Source organism: Zerene cesonia, chromosome 2 (genome assembly GCF_012273895.1).
Source record: "Zerene cesonia ecotype Mississippi chromosome 2, Zerene_cesonia_1.1, whole genome shotgun sequence".
In the NCBI taxonomy this organism is placed as follows: domain Eukaryota; kingdom Metazoa; phylum Arthropoda; class Insecta; order Lepidoptera; family Pieridae; genus Zerene; species Zerene cesonia.
In genome coordinates this window covers 4997700-5014254 of record NC_052103.1, presented here as the reverse complement: position 1 = coordinate 5014254, position 16555 = coordinate 4997700, and the positions used below count along the sequence as shown (strand labels likewise).

General features: G+C 32.0%; 3 protein-coding genes and 1 long non-coding RNA gene across 4 annotated transcripts in view; 2 read left to right on the top strand and 2 right to left on the bottom strand.

The window, feature by feature from the left end:
• Positions 1-752: 752 nt before the first annotated feature.
• LOC119834910 (Golgi SNAP receptor complex member 1) lies at positions 753-4186 on the bottom strand. Its single transcript, XM_038359437.1, has 6 exons — positions 3990-4186; positions 3624-3799; positions 2999-3088; positions 2432-2583; positions 1244-1360; positions 753-1003 (listed from the first exon to the last, which is right to left on the bottom strand). The coding sequence occupies exons 1-6, from the start codon at positions 4012-4014 to the stop codon at positions 883-885; spliced, it is 681 nt and encodes a 226-aa protein (XP_038215365.1). The 5' UTR covers positions 4015-4186; the 3' UTR covers positions 753-882.
• A 588-nt stretch (positions 4187-4774) lies between these two features.
• LOC119835072 lies at positions 4775-5054 on the top strand. Its single transcript, XR_005288025.1, has 2 exons — positions 4775-4906; positions 4982-5054. It is a non-coding gene; the product is annotated as an uncharacterized LOC119835072 (long non-coding RNA).
• Positions 5055-5183: 129 nt separating this feature from the next.
• LOC119835061 (cell cycle checkpoint protein RAD1) lies at positions 5184-8561 on the top strand. The gene is made up of 6 exons (XM_038359679.1): positions 5184-5425; positions 5565-5702; positions 6864-6967; positions 7152-7383; positions 7786-7917; positions 8186-8561. Exons 1-6 carry the CDS (start codon positions 5333-5335, stop codon positions 8297-8299), a joined length of 813 nt encoding a protein of 270 aa, XP_038215607.1. The 5' UTR covers positions 5184-5332; the 3' UTR covers positions 8300-8561.
• A 2495-nt stretch (positions 8562-11056) lies between these two features.
• The window catches only part of LOC119834482 (SH2B adapter protein 1), a 7482-nt gene continuing 1983 nt past the window's right edge, over positions 11057-16555 (bottom strand). Inside the window, 4 exon segments of the mRNA XM_038358856.1 lie at positions 11057-11650; positions 14156-14344; positions 15055-15248; positions 16177-16408. Coding sequence (XP_038214784.1) covers positions 11495-11650; positions 14156-14344; positions 15055-15248; positions 16177-16408 — 771 coding nt within the window. The 3' untranslated portion in view covers positions 11057-11494.

Genomic DNA, 16555 nt, shown 5'->3' with positions numbered 1-16555 from the left:
TATCGCACTTTTATGCCTATGTAAATAATTTATCGACCGCCTCCTTGGTTAACGGGTGAGCGTAGAACCGAGGGCCCCTGGTTGCGATTCCCGGTAGAGATGCACGGAAAAAAGTATTGAATTATAAATTAATTATGTTACAAGTATTTTGTAGTGTCTTCGTAATGGAACATTAGTGTAAATGTGTATGTTACACAGAAATAAATTATAGATATAATTAACATTTATTTACCAATTAATATTAGTATTTACATTTTAATAACGTATATAATAATAGTATATAATAACGTAAAAATATATACAATTTCAATTTAAACAATGGATTACAAATTTTGCTTTTTACTGATAAACTTTAACAGAAAACAAATATCTACTGATTTTAAATGCTTATATGTTTATTCTAGTTTCTAAGACAACTAGTTACCATAGAAATATTTCTTTGAAATATAATTAGAAAGTATCTATATCTAATTTCACGTTTTTATATGACTTACAATTTTTATACTTTTGTTAGATATCAATAAAACAATGCAAGATTTACTCTGAATAATTATCACAATTAAAATTATTGCTCCACCTTTTTTTTTGCATCTTTTAGTCACTCGTACATATATGTACCTACATCATATTTTGGTAAGCTTTTATAACAAATAATAATCATACAACCCATCAAAAATATATGTTTAGTCTTTTTGCATACATTATTTAAGAATGAAGGTGGTATTTTTAGGAAAAGATCTTGTTATAAAAAAGTCTTTAAATTACTGTATTGACATTGATAACATTTAGATGAAATACACTGGTTTTACATGAATAAATTATTTATTTTATGTGGTACATACAGGTTTAGTTACCTTTACTTAATAATAACTGAAATTAATTTCAATGGAATGCATATAATAGCATGAGGAAGGTGCATACGGCAACCACCCCACCAATGATGAGGGAGTCTCTCCGTTTCCTTGCATTTATCCTGAACATCAAGCTGTTTAGCATTGGGAACCTGTAAACAATCCATTGAGATATAAATCGTTGTATACATATTGGATATGGAATGAGATTTTTTGTCTTAACAGATGGCCAAGGGATTAAGGGCTGTCAAATTAAGTTATTCACAATAATTAGCAGACACTTCGATGACATGACAGGTGATCCATGATATTTCCCTAGAGTTAAGAACCCTTCTTTTTAAACTGTTTGTGACAACAAGATATATGACAATAAAAGTATCCATAGTAAATACCTATTCGTAATGTCGTTAAATCGTGTCTGCATCCGTTTGAATGTTTGCCGTTGTGACGTAAGATGCTCTCGCGCTTCCATTGCTATATTTAATTGCTCATCGACTAATATGTGTGAACTGAAAAAAATACAATTTATCTACACTAATATTATATAGAGGAAAACTTTGTTTGTTTGGTTGTAATGAATAGGCTCAAAAACTACTGGACCGATTTTAAAAATTCTTTCACCATTCGAAAGCTACTTTATCCACGAGTATCATAGACTGTATTTTATTTTGGAAAAAAATAGAGTTCCCTAACATATCTTTATTGAAACATCCAAACCAGTATACCTATAAAGCTGAAGGGTTAGTTAGTTCGTTTGATATTACTTAAACTCAAATATATAACTCTAATCGCAATAATTCAGATATTCAACTGGACAGCTATATATTATAAAGCGGAAGAGTTTGTTCGTTTGTTTGTTTGAACGTGCTAATCTCAGGAACTACTGGTCCGTTTCGAATATTTTCAGTTTTAGATGCCCTACAATAAAAGTATTGAGGGAGAATTTAGGCTTTATATGTACCACGGGCGAAGCCGGGCCGGACAGCTAGTCAAACATAAACACACTTGTAAAAAAAACAGTAATGTTATTTATTAACAATATACTAGTTTTTTTCTCTTTATTTAATTGTAATATAAGTTACACTTTGTATTCTTATTTTAGTTCAAAAATAAAAGTGGAATTAATGAAGTGCATGCATTTTATTTTCGAAATCATCTTAACCATAATAATCATAGTAATTTCATATCAGTGCAAAACAATTTCCAAATCAAATTCATCCATCTTCATACTTTTTTATTTATGATGATAAGGTATTAAGGTCTATTTTCAAATACGACTGTCATAATATTTTTTTATTGTGATTTTTTTTTGACTATTCAAATACTAGCTGCGCGCCGCGGTTTCAACCGCGTAAGTCTGTATTCCCTAGGAATATAGGGATAAAAATTTCTTTATATGTTATTCCAGTTGTCCAGCTATCTACTTACCAAATTTCATTATACAATTATAATTTCAGTCGTTTTTGCGTGAAAGAGCAACAAACACACACACATCCTTACAAACTTTCGCATTTATAATATTAGTAGGAAGTAGGATATGCAAGAGTTATCAACTATTAACCTGTTGTATGATAATGTACCTGTGTAAATGATTTGCTTCCTTAGCATACTGATCCCTTCTACTTAGCCCAGCAGAGGTTGTGGGAGTAGGGCTTCCGCCTCTAAGTAGCTCCTCCCGCTCCCGACGAGCGTTCACGCGCGCTGTTGTTTTGGAAAACTCTTGTTGATAGTCCTGTGATAGTTATTATGACGAAAGATATAATTTATATATCAACCACTTCTTGGTATAGTACTTAATGCATGAGCATAGATCAAGCTATTCTGGGTTGGATTCCCAGTAGAGAACTAAACTACTGAAAAAATTGTCTTGGTCTGACAGGACACAGTAGGTTGTCTTGTCTATAGAGAAAACAATCAAATGTATGTTGGCAATTTATGGGTGGTGTTAGCCTATCATCCTTGCATTATTAGTCTGTGAAAATCATCTCAGTATTCTTGATAAATATACGAACACTAATTTTATGGTTTCGTTGTAAAAGTATAACAGAATATATATTTTTTTTTTGCATAAAACTGGTGTGGCAAATTTTATTTGTTTGTATAGAAACTCTTTTGTTTAATAAAGTTTACAACTAAAATTTATTTACCAATAAAATTTCCCTATGCCTCTTCAATGTATGCAATGTTGCTGCTCCACTGGGTGCTATGTCGGCCATTTTGTCATTAATTGCTGACAACTAAAAAAATAATTATGTATAATAATTGATTTTCAATACATCTCATCTAGTGAAGTAAAACCTTAAATTCTGAAATTGTAGTTTAATTTTTGAGCATCCATTTTAGATAAGGCTTTTTTTTTTTCATAAGATGTAGTGTGTGTTGCTAGAATTCACCTACAAGTTCAAGCCATATTCCAACTGACTTTCAGACTGAATAGTTTGAATAACATTCAATAGATATACTATGGCTGGCCTACAATAGATCAAACTTAAACTCTGGTACATACATACAATAGATCAAACTTAAACTTTGTTAATTATAATTACATGTGCTTATTGACAACATTGAGAGGGAAAACAAATATTCTTTATTTAAATTGATATTTATAAAAGAAAGTTCCATTAGGTACACTAGTTTAACACTCAAAAACAGGTGAAACAACTTTGATGAAATTTGGTAGAGAAAGTTTGAGACCTGAGAAAGGACAGGATAGTTTTTATTCTGAAAAAACCGGGTCTGTCTATGGCTTTTAACAGGAGAATGTGTATGTACCTTATTAAGCAGTTGTTGGAGTTCCATAGTCATAGTGTCAAACATATCATCACTGTTTATCAAGGGTGCACTTTCAGAATTAAGGCTCGAGGATCCTGTGCTTACCCCTAACTTGCTAAAGGCTACTAACTTTACGTCAATATCATTTTCGAGCAGTCGAGCCTGTTTCCTTAACTCTGAAATATAATTTTAATAAAATTTCGATGTGAATTGATAGTAATGTTTGGGTTATATAAATGTTTTCACTGGATATTTCATGCTTAATATTTTAAAAGTTCAAAAATGTTATTGAAATGTTTTAAATCCAAACAATATACATATCTTTGCAACGTCATAACTCATAATACCAACAAGATAGGATCATACCTTCCCATGAAGACATATTGTTCATTTTGATGATGTTTTATTTTTACAAATTTGATTCTTGAGTACTGTTTTGCATACACACTATTTATTATATCTTTCTTGCGAGTAGCGGTGAATATTATTAAATATTATCACTTCAATTCATAATAAGAAACAAGCAGTCTTCAACGTCATTCGTTAGTGTCATTCTCATCTCATGTGTCATCAGTCGTTTTTTTATTTAATATTTAATGGCTTGGACATCAATCGTTTATATGCTGTCAATTAGAGAAGATTCATGATAGAAGGCCCTTAGACGGGGCGCTTTAAGCGCTTAAATTAATGTCGCAAGTATTATTAAATTTAAATTCCCAAGAGTTAGGGAAAACGCTCGCTGAGATAAGACCGCTGAAAATACGTTTCCCGATTTTAAAATGTAAAGCATAAGGAAAGGATTAACGATGAATGGTGGTGTGTGAAGTGTAAATTTTCTACACAATTTCAGCATTTTAATGCTATCCTTCGTTTTATCAGCCCAAATTTTCCACTGAGTTGAAGTAAGTAAACAATATTAGAAAGGCAACTCGTGATCTTTTGCCACCAGTCAAATTTAGTTTATACTTTCGCCGTGAGACATCTTTCGTGGCGTTAGTGAGTACTGATGATTCTGTTAAAAGTCGCAGTAACTACAGTCTACAACAAGTGTCAAGTAATTAGTTAGTACTTCTTAATCTGTGGAGTGTGGTGGGTCTTTTAATATTTACTGTTTAGCGCCGTTTTGAATTTTAGATTTTCAAATATAATTGTGCTTTATTCATTTAAAATAGAAACTTTGCAGTTGTGATGCTAACAGGAATTTCTGAAATACCTTTAGTAGTTAAAAGTATAATAAGACATATTGAAGAAAGGATAAAATTAGATAATGTAAAGCAATGTATGTAAGAGTTTTAAATTTTTTAATGCTTAATTTATATTTTGAGGAAAAAGTCTTTATATATACATATATATTTAAGTTTCAGATGAAGAATTGTTAACATTACATGGAGCTTTTGGACCAGTATTGCAGCGTGCCTTAGATATTCTAGAGAAATATCTTATTTTAGAAACATATTCAACATCTAATTCAAGAACTCTTATTGAAATAAAAGGGGAAAATGATAGGTGCTATCGAGTTTTCCCTCGAATAAATTTCTGCCCTTGTCCAGCATTTAAACATCAAGTAATTGAACAGAAATCTCAAGTAACTTGCAAGCATGTTCTTGCTGCTAGAGTAGCAATACTTTTGGGAAAGACCGTGGATCACAAAGTAACTCACGACCAGTATTTAATGTTATTACATTCCATGTTTGAAATAGAAGAACATAATGGATGATGGCACATCGCAATATTATTTCACCGCATCAATGGATTCCGGCAAGACATTGTGCAGTTTGTTAAAGGCTATTCAGTTTCAGGAGGTTTGTTGTTAATTTGTACTAGATGTCGGTTTATTGTAATTAGTCTTTTAGATGAAATTTCTCAAAGCAATCCATGTATTGATAATTTTTTGCATAACCAAGATACATAAGGAGAAAAGCAAATTGAAACACATTTCAGTCTGCAGTCTTCTGTGCTATGCAGGAGGGACTTAAGTTAACTGTGGAGGAAGGAAAGTGTGTTCAGGCCTCAGCATATGTACCAGCTGACAACTTCACTGAATACCATGTGCGGGATGATGTGGATGTTGTATTTAAGGTACATAGTACAATATTGCCTGCTTGAGTATAGTTTGAATATTTTATATTTTTTTTTATTAAAACATGAAGTGTGTAAATTTCCTCATAATGAATTAATAATTATTTCTACAATAGCCAATTTTAAATTTAATTTTTTCAAATAAATATTTTTTTTTTTTGCGGAACACATTACAAATGAATCTTCAATATATAGTACAGTGTTCATAAGTTATGCTGACATGCAATCAAAACAAAATTATGTTCTTAATTAATTTTACACAAATAAACTTATAATTAAGCCCAATAACACCACATAAAGACAATTAATAGAATCAATACAGTCAAATATGTTGAGAAAAAATATTAAAAAATGTCAAGGAAAATATGAATCAATTAATGTCACAATTACTCTTAAGCAAAAAACTCATTAAAACTGGTTAATTAACCATTTTATCAATTTTAATCTAAATATTGTTAAAGGTACTTCTCTTAGCATCATTGGAAGTTCGTTGTATGTTTAAGACTCATAAAATAACAATTTTTCTGACATAAAGCAGTGCGACAAATTGGTCATTGCAATCTATGGAGTCCCTGGTTGGGTATTGACTATGCTGACAACTTTCTGTGTACATATCAGAATGCATTTTGATGAAAACACCCATATACAAGGACAAAAGCGTTAAAAGGCCAAGTCTTTAAAATAAAATGACTTTCCAAGGGCCTAACTCCGCCTAGGTAAAAAATTCACAATAATTTGTGTACAAAAAATTAATTTCACAAATTATTGTGAATTATTTAAGACTTATTGGTATTTTAACGACAAGTACCTGGATGACCGAGCTTTGCTCGGTTTAACTTCGTGAAGTTAGATTGTTTATAAGCGTTTTTTCCAAGATCGTCTAGGCATTTTTAATTGAATAGTATTAGTATTATTATTCGCCAATAGATGTCAGGAAGAGTCGCTAGGTTTAAGTCGATAAAACACGATTATGACATTTTCTAAAAAAGATTCCTAGCTAGATCGATTTATCGCCCCCGAAACCCCCTATATACTAAATTTCATGAAAATCGTTGGAGCCGATTCCGAGATTCCAATTATATATATATATATATATATACAAGAATTGCTCGTTTAAAGATATAAGATTTACATTATTCTTCTGTGAATATTAAATTACAGATTAGTATAGCAGTGTTGACAGAATGTTTGAACATATTTGGGTCAGGAGAAGAGTCAAGTTTAAAAATGTATTACAGATGTGATGAATCTCCTTTGCTGCTAGTGTAAGTATTTAAAAAAAATATATATTAGCATATTATTCCACTATTATAAATATTCCTTGGCAAATATCACATGTGTTTATTCCTTAACAACCTGAAAAAAAAAACGAAAACGAAGTTTAAAATTAAGTATAATTCTTTATTTAAATGTATAAACTTTGGTTAAAATGATTGACCTATACTTCAGTTTACAACCTCAGTCTCTCAATAATGTTATGACTGACTGTGAGATTGCAACTCAAACGGCGGATTCTGTTCTTGAACTTCGTGATGAAAATGCTGAGGAAGTAGCCAAATTAGTACTAAAGGCACCAGCTTTCCTCAGCCTTCTGGCGGATTTGGAGAGGTCCTGTGATATCATTGAATTGAATCTCACACCTGAACATCCAAATGTTAGCATTGTTACTTATGGCATGCAGGTGAGCATTTATTCCATATTTTATTAATATTAGTAGAGATTTGTGCTTCTACAGAATTAGCAGCAAATAAAGGTAACTATTGCTTAAATTAAAAATATACTAATTTAAACTTAAGTTTTATATTATCATATTAATAATATTCCCAACATATTTATTATCGCTTGTTGTATAACATAACTACTTGCCTGAAAATGTAAATGTGCGCGCAAATCGCATAGGTGCACTCAAAAAACAATAAGTAACTCGTGTAAGGTTGAATTTGAAAAATTATAATGCCTAATGCATAATTATAACTGCGTGAGTATAATTTGATGAGTGTTTAAGCGAAACTTCTGAACGTTGCTTTTGTATAGCACCTTTTTTATTATATCAATGCGTAATATATAAATAAAAATATTTCAGGACCGTTCCTGTATCGACATGCCCAAGTCATCGGACATGGTGCAGAGCTTCACGTGCGATCATGCTGTTACCTTGAAGTATCAGCTCCACCATATACGGCTCATCATGAAAGCCCTTGCTGTTTCTACCAAGGTCCGTTTTTTGATACACTCGCAGGGTTTCCTAGCTTTCTTTAAAAATCCCAAGTGTTACCGTGTGTGTCGTGGAATAGACAAAAATCTATTATATTTTGATTAACTACAATTTTCATCTAAGAAGAACCCATAATGTCAGTCTGTTGTCTGTGGTTTAGTTATTTTACAATAGAAAAATTATCTGCAAAACATTTCATTAACAAGCTTCATAAACTCATTTCAAATGTATGCTCATCCTCTCCTCTTATGTCTCCTTTATTTCTCAGGTTGTAGTGCGGTGTAGTTCGAATGGTTTGCTTCTATTGCAACTGAAGTTAGAAAAAGAAGATCAAAGGCAGATGTTCTCGGAATTCTATATTGTGCCTTTACTTGACGATTGATAATTCTGTGATGAGTGTTGTGTAGTCTTAAGCAGATTTTATAACCAAAAGTATAACATTTGTTGGATTTTTAAAATGTCGCTACGAACGTCATTGTTTTTAAAAATTATTTAACTTTAATACTACAGTTCATATTGTCTTTGGTTCATATTGGTATAGTACCTAATAATAAGCAATCAATAGATTGCCTAGGCGATAGGCTCACATTTTAAGCATTTGAAACGCAATGACAGTTCCGAATAAATAAATAAACATGTTTGTGCAAAATATAATGTGTATATTTTATTATTTAAACTTACATACACACTTACATAACAAGGAATGTTACATTACTATGAACGGGTTATATTGAGCCATTGTCATGAAATTAAATGCGGTACGGTCTTTTAAATTCTACGTTTTGGCAGTTTCAGTCAAATGTTTAGCAACGCTTTGCTGTATTTCACTAATTTCGCGCCAATAAATATGTGATAAATAAGACAGGCCAAATATAAGTGGTGTTGTGCCTGTATAAAGGTTTTATAATTAAAAAAAAAAGCATTTATTGACGCGTTTAAATATACACGTTAACTAACACTGAATTTTCAATAATATATATGTACGAAGTAAGATTTATTTATTGAAGTTTAGTCGAAACTTGGAACTTCAGTTTATGATATTTCAGTAACAAGGCAAAAGGCGAAATATTGGTTATCGACCACTTTGAATGAATTGTAGATTAAAAAAAATGCCAAGAAGCATGTAACAGTCGTTATACAAGATTCATTATATTTGTACTGACATAAAGCTTGCGACTTTTCGATATCATTTATTTATATCTGTATAATGATATCCATTTTGTAGACACCGAAATATATGTCGACTATAGACATTAACATTCAGAGTCTGCGCTCAGTAAACTCAAAAGCGCTTCTTCACATAGCGCAGAATCAATCTTGAGAGATTACAAACATTTATTTACATCTCATAGCTATAAATATGACGTCAACAGGATTTATGACAACGGATAAAGTTTAGACTAGATTTAATTACAAAGGCAACATTTTAACACCATCCACACGATGCGGCTTCATTGGCTCACGGCAATGCTTATAAAAATATTGTGTTTGTGCGCATATTACAAAAATGAAACTGTCTGATATACTATAGAGAATAGACTTGACAATTGACAAGTTAGATTACAGATTACATATTCTAACGAGTATTAAAGTTAATATCTAAAGCACCGTGTGGATGCAAGGGACATTAATAATACACACTTATCATTCAAACAACGCGGTATAAATACTTATAGCTACTTACGCCTACTTCGTCAATTCCAACATTTACTTCATATAATCTATAGTAAAGTAACTTTAACAGACATTATTTCACGAAAGTTTAACTTTTGCTGTCATCATCATCATAAACTTATTTGCTAATTTACGATACAGATAAATTAAATAAAAAAATAATAATAACAAAAAAAAATAACAAAAACAAACACATCTTTGTTAATAAAGCAATTAATTATACATGTAATTAAATAAAAAAAACATCAATTATATGCTCCAAATACGGCTACTAGATAGCTGTCAATTAAAACTATTTAAACATTTGGATATATACGACAGATATGCAAACACCAGGCAGGACACAACATCCAATATTTATACTACAAAATTCCTAACTGGGAAATTTTTATCCATAATGAGTCTTCAACCAGTAGAATTTTTATTCCCATATTTTGATGCGAATGCATAATTAACCTAACATTTTGTATTTAGCTATAAAGGCAACATTAAAAAGCGACTAGATATATACTGTTATCCTCCGCTCATCGACCCTTCCACCTTTATGTAAATGCATTGCACCCAATTGGCAGTTCATTGTACTAAATTTACATTAAACTACATGCATACAGCATAAGGATGGTAGCATACAACAAAATCATCTTATTAACTTCTGTAAAAAGAGCCGTTACCTGTTAATTGAATATAGTTAACGTTCTAAGTTCGATTCTATAACGTACTTATAAAATAATCCATGACCGAATACCTCCGACCATAAAGGACAAATAAATAACAATAAAAATACCGGAACAACGAGAGCTTTTTTACTCATTGAAAATTTTTCTATTCCGGAAAAATTGCGGTTATATACTAATTAATAAAAAAACTCCGGTTTACTCACAATAAACAACTGCAATCACAATTACGCTCTGCCAAAAACTCTGCCTAAGTGTATTAAGCAGATAGACTTTAGACATTATCGCTACGAGATAAGGTGTTAAATTCAATGGCAATTTCATATAACGCCGGTCCCACATTTATTGGCAACCTTTTAATTAATAGGTGATTGTTACTCTAGATCGTTATAGTAGGTAAATGCATTATCCAAATACTTCGGGTCAAAAATGAAAATTTCTCTTTATTCCGGTATTTAAGAAAAGCTTGTGGCTTAACATGGAATTATTGTTACATATATCTAATAAGAGCTCGACACATTACAGAAAATTGAACACACAAAACATCAATAAATAGACATAAATACAGGATAACATAACATTGCAACACATACATTTTTATATTTATATATTATATTGCACAACGTATAAAAAATCGTACTTTAACGGTCGTCGTTTAAAGCCAGTAGTAGAAATTTTCTCTGTAACGACATTGATGTGGAGACTCTAATGGTATCGTTGCATGTTTTTCTTTTACATAACCATTTTTTTTTCTGTCTTTTTATTTTAGTGCCAAATCATACCATCCTATAGCATACATTATTTGTTAATTTGAAATTGTCATAGACCACAAGTTTAGGACTGTCTAAATTTCTTATAGTAAATGTTTTGTATATGTAATAACTGTGTATAAAATATTTCACAGACAGTTTATTTTTAAAGTGCTGTCTTGCATATTGAAGAGTATATTAGCTTATTTTTAACATTCACTCAGAAAGCATGTACTCATGTGATTTTCTCAATAAACAGGACGTTAGTATGTTGCTATTGATGTCAAATTGGACAAAAAAAATGGCTATGCATAGGAAAAAAAAGAGTAGAAAATTTTTTGTAGTCTATACGCAAAACAAATTTTTAGAATTACATGATTTACTTTTTCATTACCACAACCTGACCGACCCAGAACACCAAAAAGCTAAGCTATCGTAACCAAAAAGCTAAGATATAAATCGTGCCTAGCCATTTTACATTCAAGCTCCGTTCCTATCAGAGGTAGACGGTCGTATGTTGCACAGAACATATTGGTTATCGACGGCTCGGTTGTCTTGCGGGCTGCTGCTGGCTAGGAAGAGAGCCTCCATTTCCGCGCGGCGCATTCGCACATCGCTACCGTGTGTTACCTCCAGCTGAAAATAATCGATTCACATTTATAACAATACGTTTTTATTATTCTGAATTAGAAATAAAGATTTTTTTGGTATTATTTAGCCTGCTTAAAATGGTAAGTTTTAGAAAAATTCCTAGATTTTAGATAACTATAAAGAGGTTAGAAAATTTAACAAATATAAAAAAAGAAAATAGAATATAAGATGAATGACGATACACATTTTGTGTGTTTTTTATTAATAATTATAAAATGTTTTAAAATATTGATTTACTTTAAAATTGAAATTTTCTACCTTCATATGTGATTCATAAAAAATAACTTTAGTCATATAAATTTACATATAACGATTTAACGTTTCGATCGGTTACGTTTCAGCCGAAGCACGATATCATGCGATCATCATATAGTGAAGACATAAAACAAAACTTACTTACAAAAAAAAAAAAAACTCGATATGACACTTACCATAAACACGAACATAAAAGCGAATAGATATTCACAAGACAAGACACAAAACAACCAGCAAATAAAAATAAAGCCATTCAGCGGGAAACTTTAATAATAAAAAAAAATTACAACCAAAATACGATTAAAGCTTGACAGAACATAAGTTCGATTTGTACAAAAATAACAATACAACTAAACTACACGGTTAGTTATTATAACAGTCCTTCAAAGCGGTCCTTACGCAAGAAAAAAAATCATAATTTTTATTATTCAAAAACCTTCATAGCCAATGATACAACGTCGCATGCTCCAGGTAGTTCTGCAGTACAATGTTGGACACATTTTTAATGAAGTATGGAAATTATTAGTTCATGATTCCATAGAAGTCATTTGGGCTCGAACCAAGAACTTGTTGAGCTTGGTATGTTGAGCTATGCACACCAACACAATGTAATAATACATTTAAGACATACTATTTTGTGTAAAGACCGCACAATGTTAGAGACAATTAAAAAAAATTGCTTAGCAAACCTGGCTTTAGAACATTGCAAGTGAAAACCAGAAAAAATAATATATACACTCACTGTCGAAACAAACATATTAACGTAAAGTAAAATATAGTACCGCTTAAATATAAATAAATTTACATTATATTATTTATATAATAAATAAAATGCGTTCAGGAATCACCAATGAACATAACTAACAAATATACATTATGTATGCAAATTCTATTTTTAATATTACTCTTATAGAAATTATAACGAACTGTTAAACCTAAATTCGATTATATACAGACAGAAAATTTTTATTGAGAATGGCAACATTGCGCATAAAAATAATATTAAAATTTATTTACATTCTAGAAAAAAAAAATACAAGGCTTATATTTCATTTAAAAATAAGGGAAAAAGAGCTTAAAATTATAACTGAGAATTATAAAATGAACATAGCCAGTGATAAAAAAAAAAACGCAAATAATATACAAAGCTGTACTTACAACATTGTTACACACACTTAGAACATTAATAGCAACAGAACATATATTTAAGAAATACAATGAGGCAAGTATTTGTCTGCCAATGTTTCTGTCAAATGAAAAAAACGACACCAAAATCCACTGCAAAGTTTTACAGATCTAAGCATACATAGAGACAGAGAGAGAGAGAGAGAGAGATAAAAATTATTTTTATTATTTCATATCGTCTGTTGCACTTTTAAGTAATCGGTGGGATACTTAAAGCCCTAAAAACTTAAATCCTTGCCTCATTTATTTTGTTATATGCAAACATTTGCAAAACGCATCACTTAAACTGAAAAATTTGCACCAAATGAGCATTGAATCGAGGTATTATTATGGAAAACAATAATATGTAAATAATTAAACTATATCGAAGTGTTTCTGCATTTATTTCATACATAATCAAGCACCTTTTAAATGCTCATGTGGAAGTAAAATGCAATAATTATATGAATAAATTATAAAAAAAAAAATACACAAAAGCATTCAGCTACCGTCTGATTGTGACATTTTTTTATGCTCAAATATAGTAAATTAGTATCTGTCCTGTGAAATAATAATATTTATATGTTTTAGAAACACTGTGTTATGTTAAATGCCACTATATAAATTTACAAATGTATTGGAAATACACGTAATGACGCTAGCCATAATAAAAGTACAAAGAAATTAAAAAATTTAAATTTTCAAAAATGATAAATAATTTTAAAAAATTAAGATGCGTCGGATTGTCTATCCGCGTATTTAGTTTCATGACCGTGAGCTGCGCTCGTTAGGCCAGTCTTAAATCCAACCCCAAAATAAGCTCTGATCTATAATGGGGTAATATTGGACACTCGTTTCTCACTAGACTTGGCAGCACAAATTTCCAATAAAACTAGTAAAAAACATACAAATCCACCTGTATGCAAAAAAAAAAAATACACTGAACAGATGGGAAACTGGACAATAGGAAAAAAAAAAAAATACAAAAAAAGTAAAAAAAAAAGTTTCACATCAGTCACATCAAAGATCAAGTAGTCTACACTACACTACACTACGCTACGCATAGCTCACTTGGTGCCTCGCGCCGTCCTGGCACACGACGTACTCGGTGAGCGTGACGTCAGCGGCGCCGCCCGACTCGAGCGGGATCGGGTTCGCGCGGAAGTGCTCGAGCATGTCGTGCACGTTCGGGAACCAGAGGTGCTGCACGCGGCACTGGCCCGAGTCGCTGAGCGTCATGCGCAGGTGCTTAGCGCGCCCCTGGTGAGGACGGGTCAAAGATTATATATATGGGTTATAAAAAATAGATGTTGTCTGATTCTCAGACCTACCCGATAAGCACAAAAATGTCATCAAAATGGGTCAAGCCGTTTCGGAGGAGTATGGCAACGAAAATTGTGACACGAGAATTCTATATATTATATGGATAATGGAGATATGCGGCAGAGAAAAAGCAGTGGTAAGTCGGGGCGGTTCCAGACCAGACGAGCGTGCATGAGATAAATTGATTTTTCAATTTATCTGCGCATGTAGATAACATCAGCACTGCTCTAAATGATGAAAGGAAATATCGTGAGGAAACTGGCTTGTGTAAGAATTAAAAGTTCGACAACATGTGTCTCTGTCAAACCGCACATGACCAGCGCGGTGGATTTTGGCCTTAACCCTCATTGGAGGCCTGTGTCCCTTCAGTGGGAATATATACGGGCTGATGATAATGATGAGAGATATGAGAAAATACAACAGGACTTAATGTTTTTTGTTTTAATTCTATCTATTGTAGGAAAATTTAGTAAATCAAATTGAAAAACTAGCTATTAGTACAGGCTACAAATCTACAGAGATTATCATATAGTATTTATCCCATATTTCCTAACATAAATAACTGTACATTTATCATTGAGGAACAAAATATTTTATTATTTTAAATACACTCCAACCCGAACGACCGCTATGTAATACTCACTCACCTGAAAATTAAACGTGAGCACGTACTCCCCGCGGCGCGTCTCGCTCTGGCGCACGAGGTAGCAGCCGTGCGCCGCCGTGCCGCCGGCGAGCACGCACGCCGCGGCCGCCGCGCGCGCCAGCGTCCCGTGGAACCACGGCCACTCCGCGAGCGACACGCGCGGCGCCGCCTCGCACCCCTCCTCTGCTATTGAACCTGCGACCGATCGTTGTACATAATACATGTTCAGTGAAAAGACAAACGAACAACTTATAGTCGCGACGCGTCACATTAACAATAATATATATATGTATAACATAATTATTAATTAAGATAAACATAAACTTTAACAGTAACAGTAACAATTTAACAATAAATTAACTAGTGTAAGTTTCTTCTTTCCTAAGCCTGAGTATATCACCCTACAGTACAAGCTATTCTTGGTGACATATTATTTGCTGACTGACTGACTTGACTGATTGTTGCACATAAAACAAGTTATACTTGGTTACATATATACAATTTCTAACAATATAAACTCCTTCGAATGGTTATATCCTATAGATGCAATAAACCATCAAATCAATCTATGCTTTCTTCCTACACACAAATCCTTGAGTATTACATTATATTGTCAGTAAAAATAAAATTCAAATCGACACTAATTATCCTCTGTTAGAGAATGTTCATTAAAAAGCACATACAATGAGTTAATACACTTGATTGAGTTTATAAATTACATGAAAGCATAAAGTGCAAAAATACATAGAGCAACTTAAATATTTCATTAGACATGTTTACTGTTCAATTTTCTATGTACATATTTTATTCTGTCTACAGTTAGCTCAGTATCCTACATTATAATCGAAATCACACAAACAAAATATATCAAAATATGGCTATCATGGTCATATTATGTTGTGTTGCAGGCATAAAATATTAAATTAATATTTGTCATAATTAGATACTGCACTATATCTGAATTTTATCTATCTCTATTTAAATTTTTGTGTATAGCACTTTGATGAAACTACTTGGGAATCATAACATATTCTTACTATACATATAAATATTCTTATATTTACAATTGCCCAGAGATGCCACTACTATGCTCCTTTACTTGCTTTATTATTATTAAAATTACCTAATTCAGCCTCTTCTGGTGTGTCAGTTGCTAAATCTGCATTACTAGTACTAGAAGGTAGGTCACGTCTCGGTGGAAGGTCAGGAGGAGCCGGTTCTGGCAGTCCTGCAAGGGTATCTGGTGGAGGCTGTGTGGTAGGTGCTGATCTCATGCAGTACTTTATAGTGGCTAACCAGGATTTCATATCGTCAACATCTGCTGCTTCTATTACATACTCCATGTTATTATCAGCCTGGAATTATGGACATGTTGATTAATTCAACACAATTATTATACAGTAAGCGTAAAATACACAGCATAATAGCTCAATCAATATTTCTATGTTATTATGAATAGATTACATGTCACTTATATCAAGTCCATTAACAATTTATAGAAA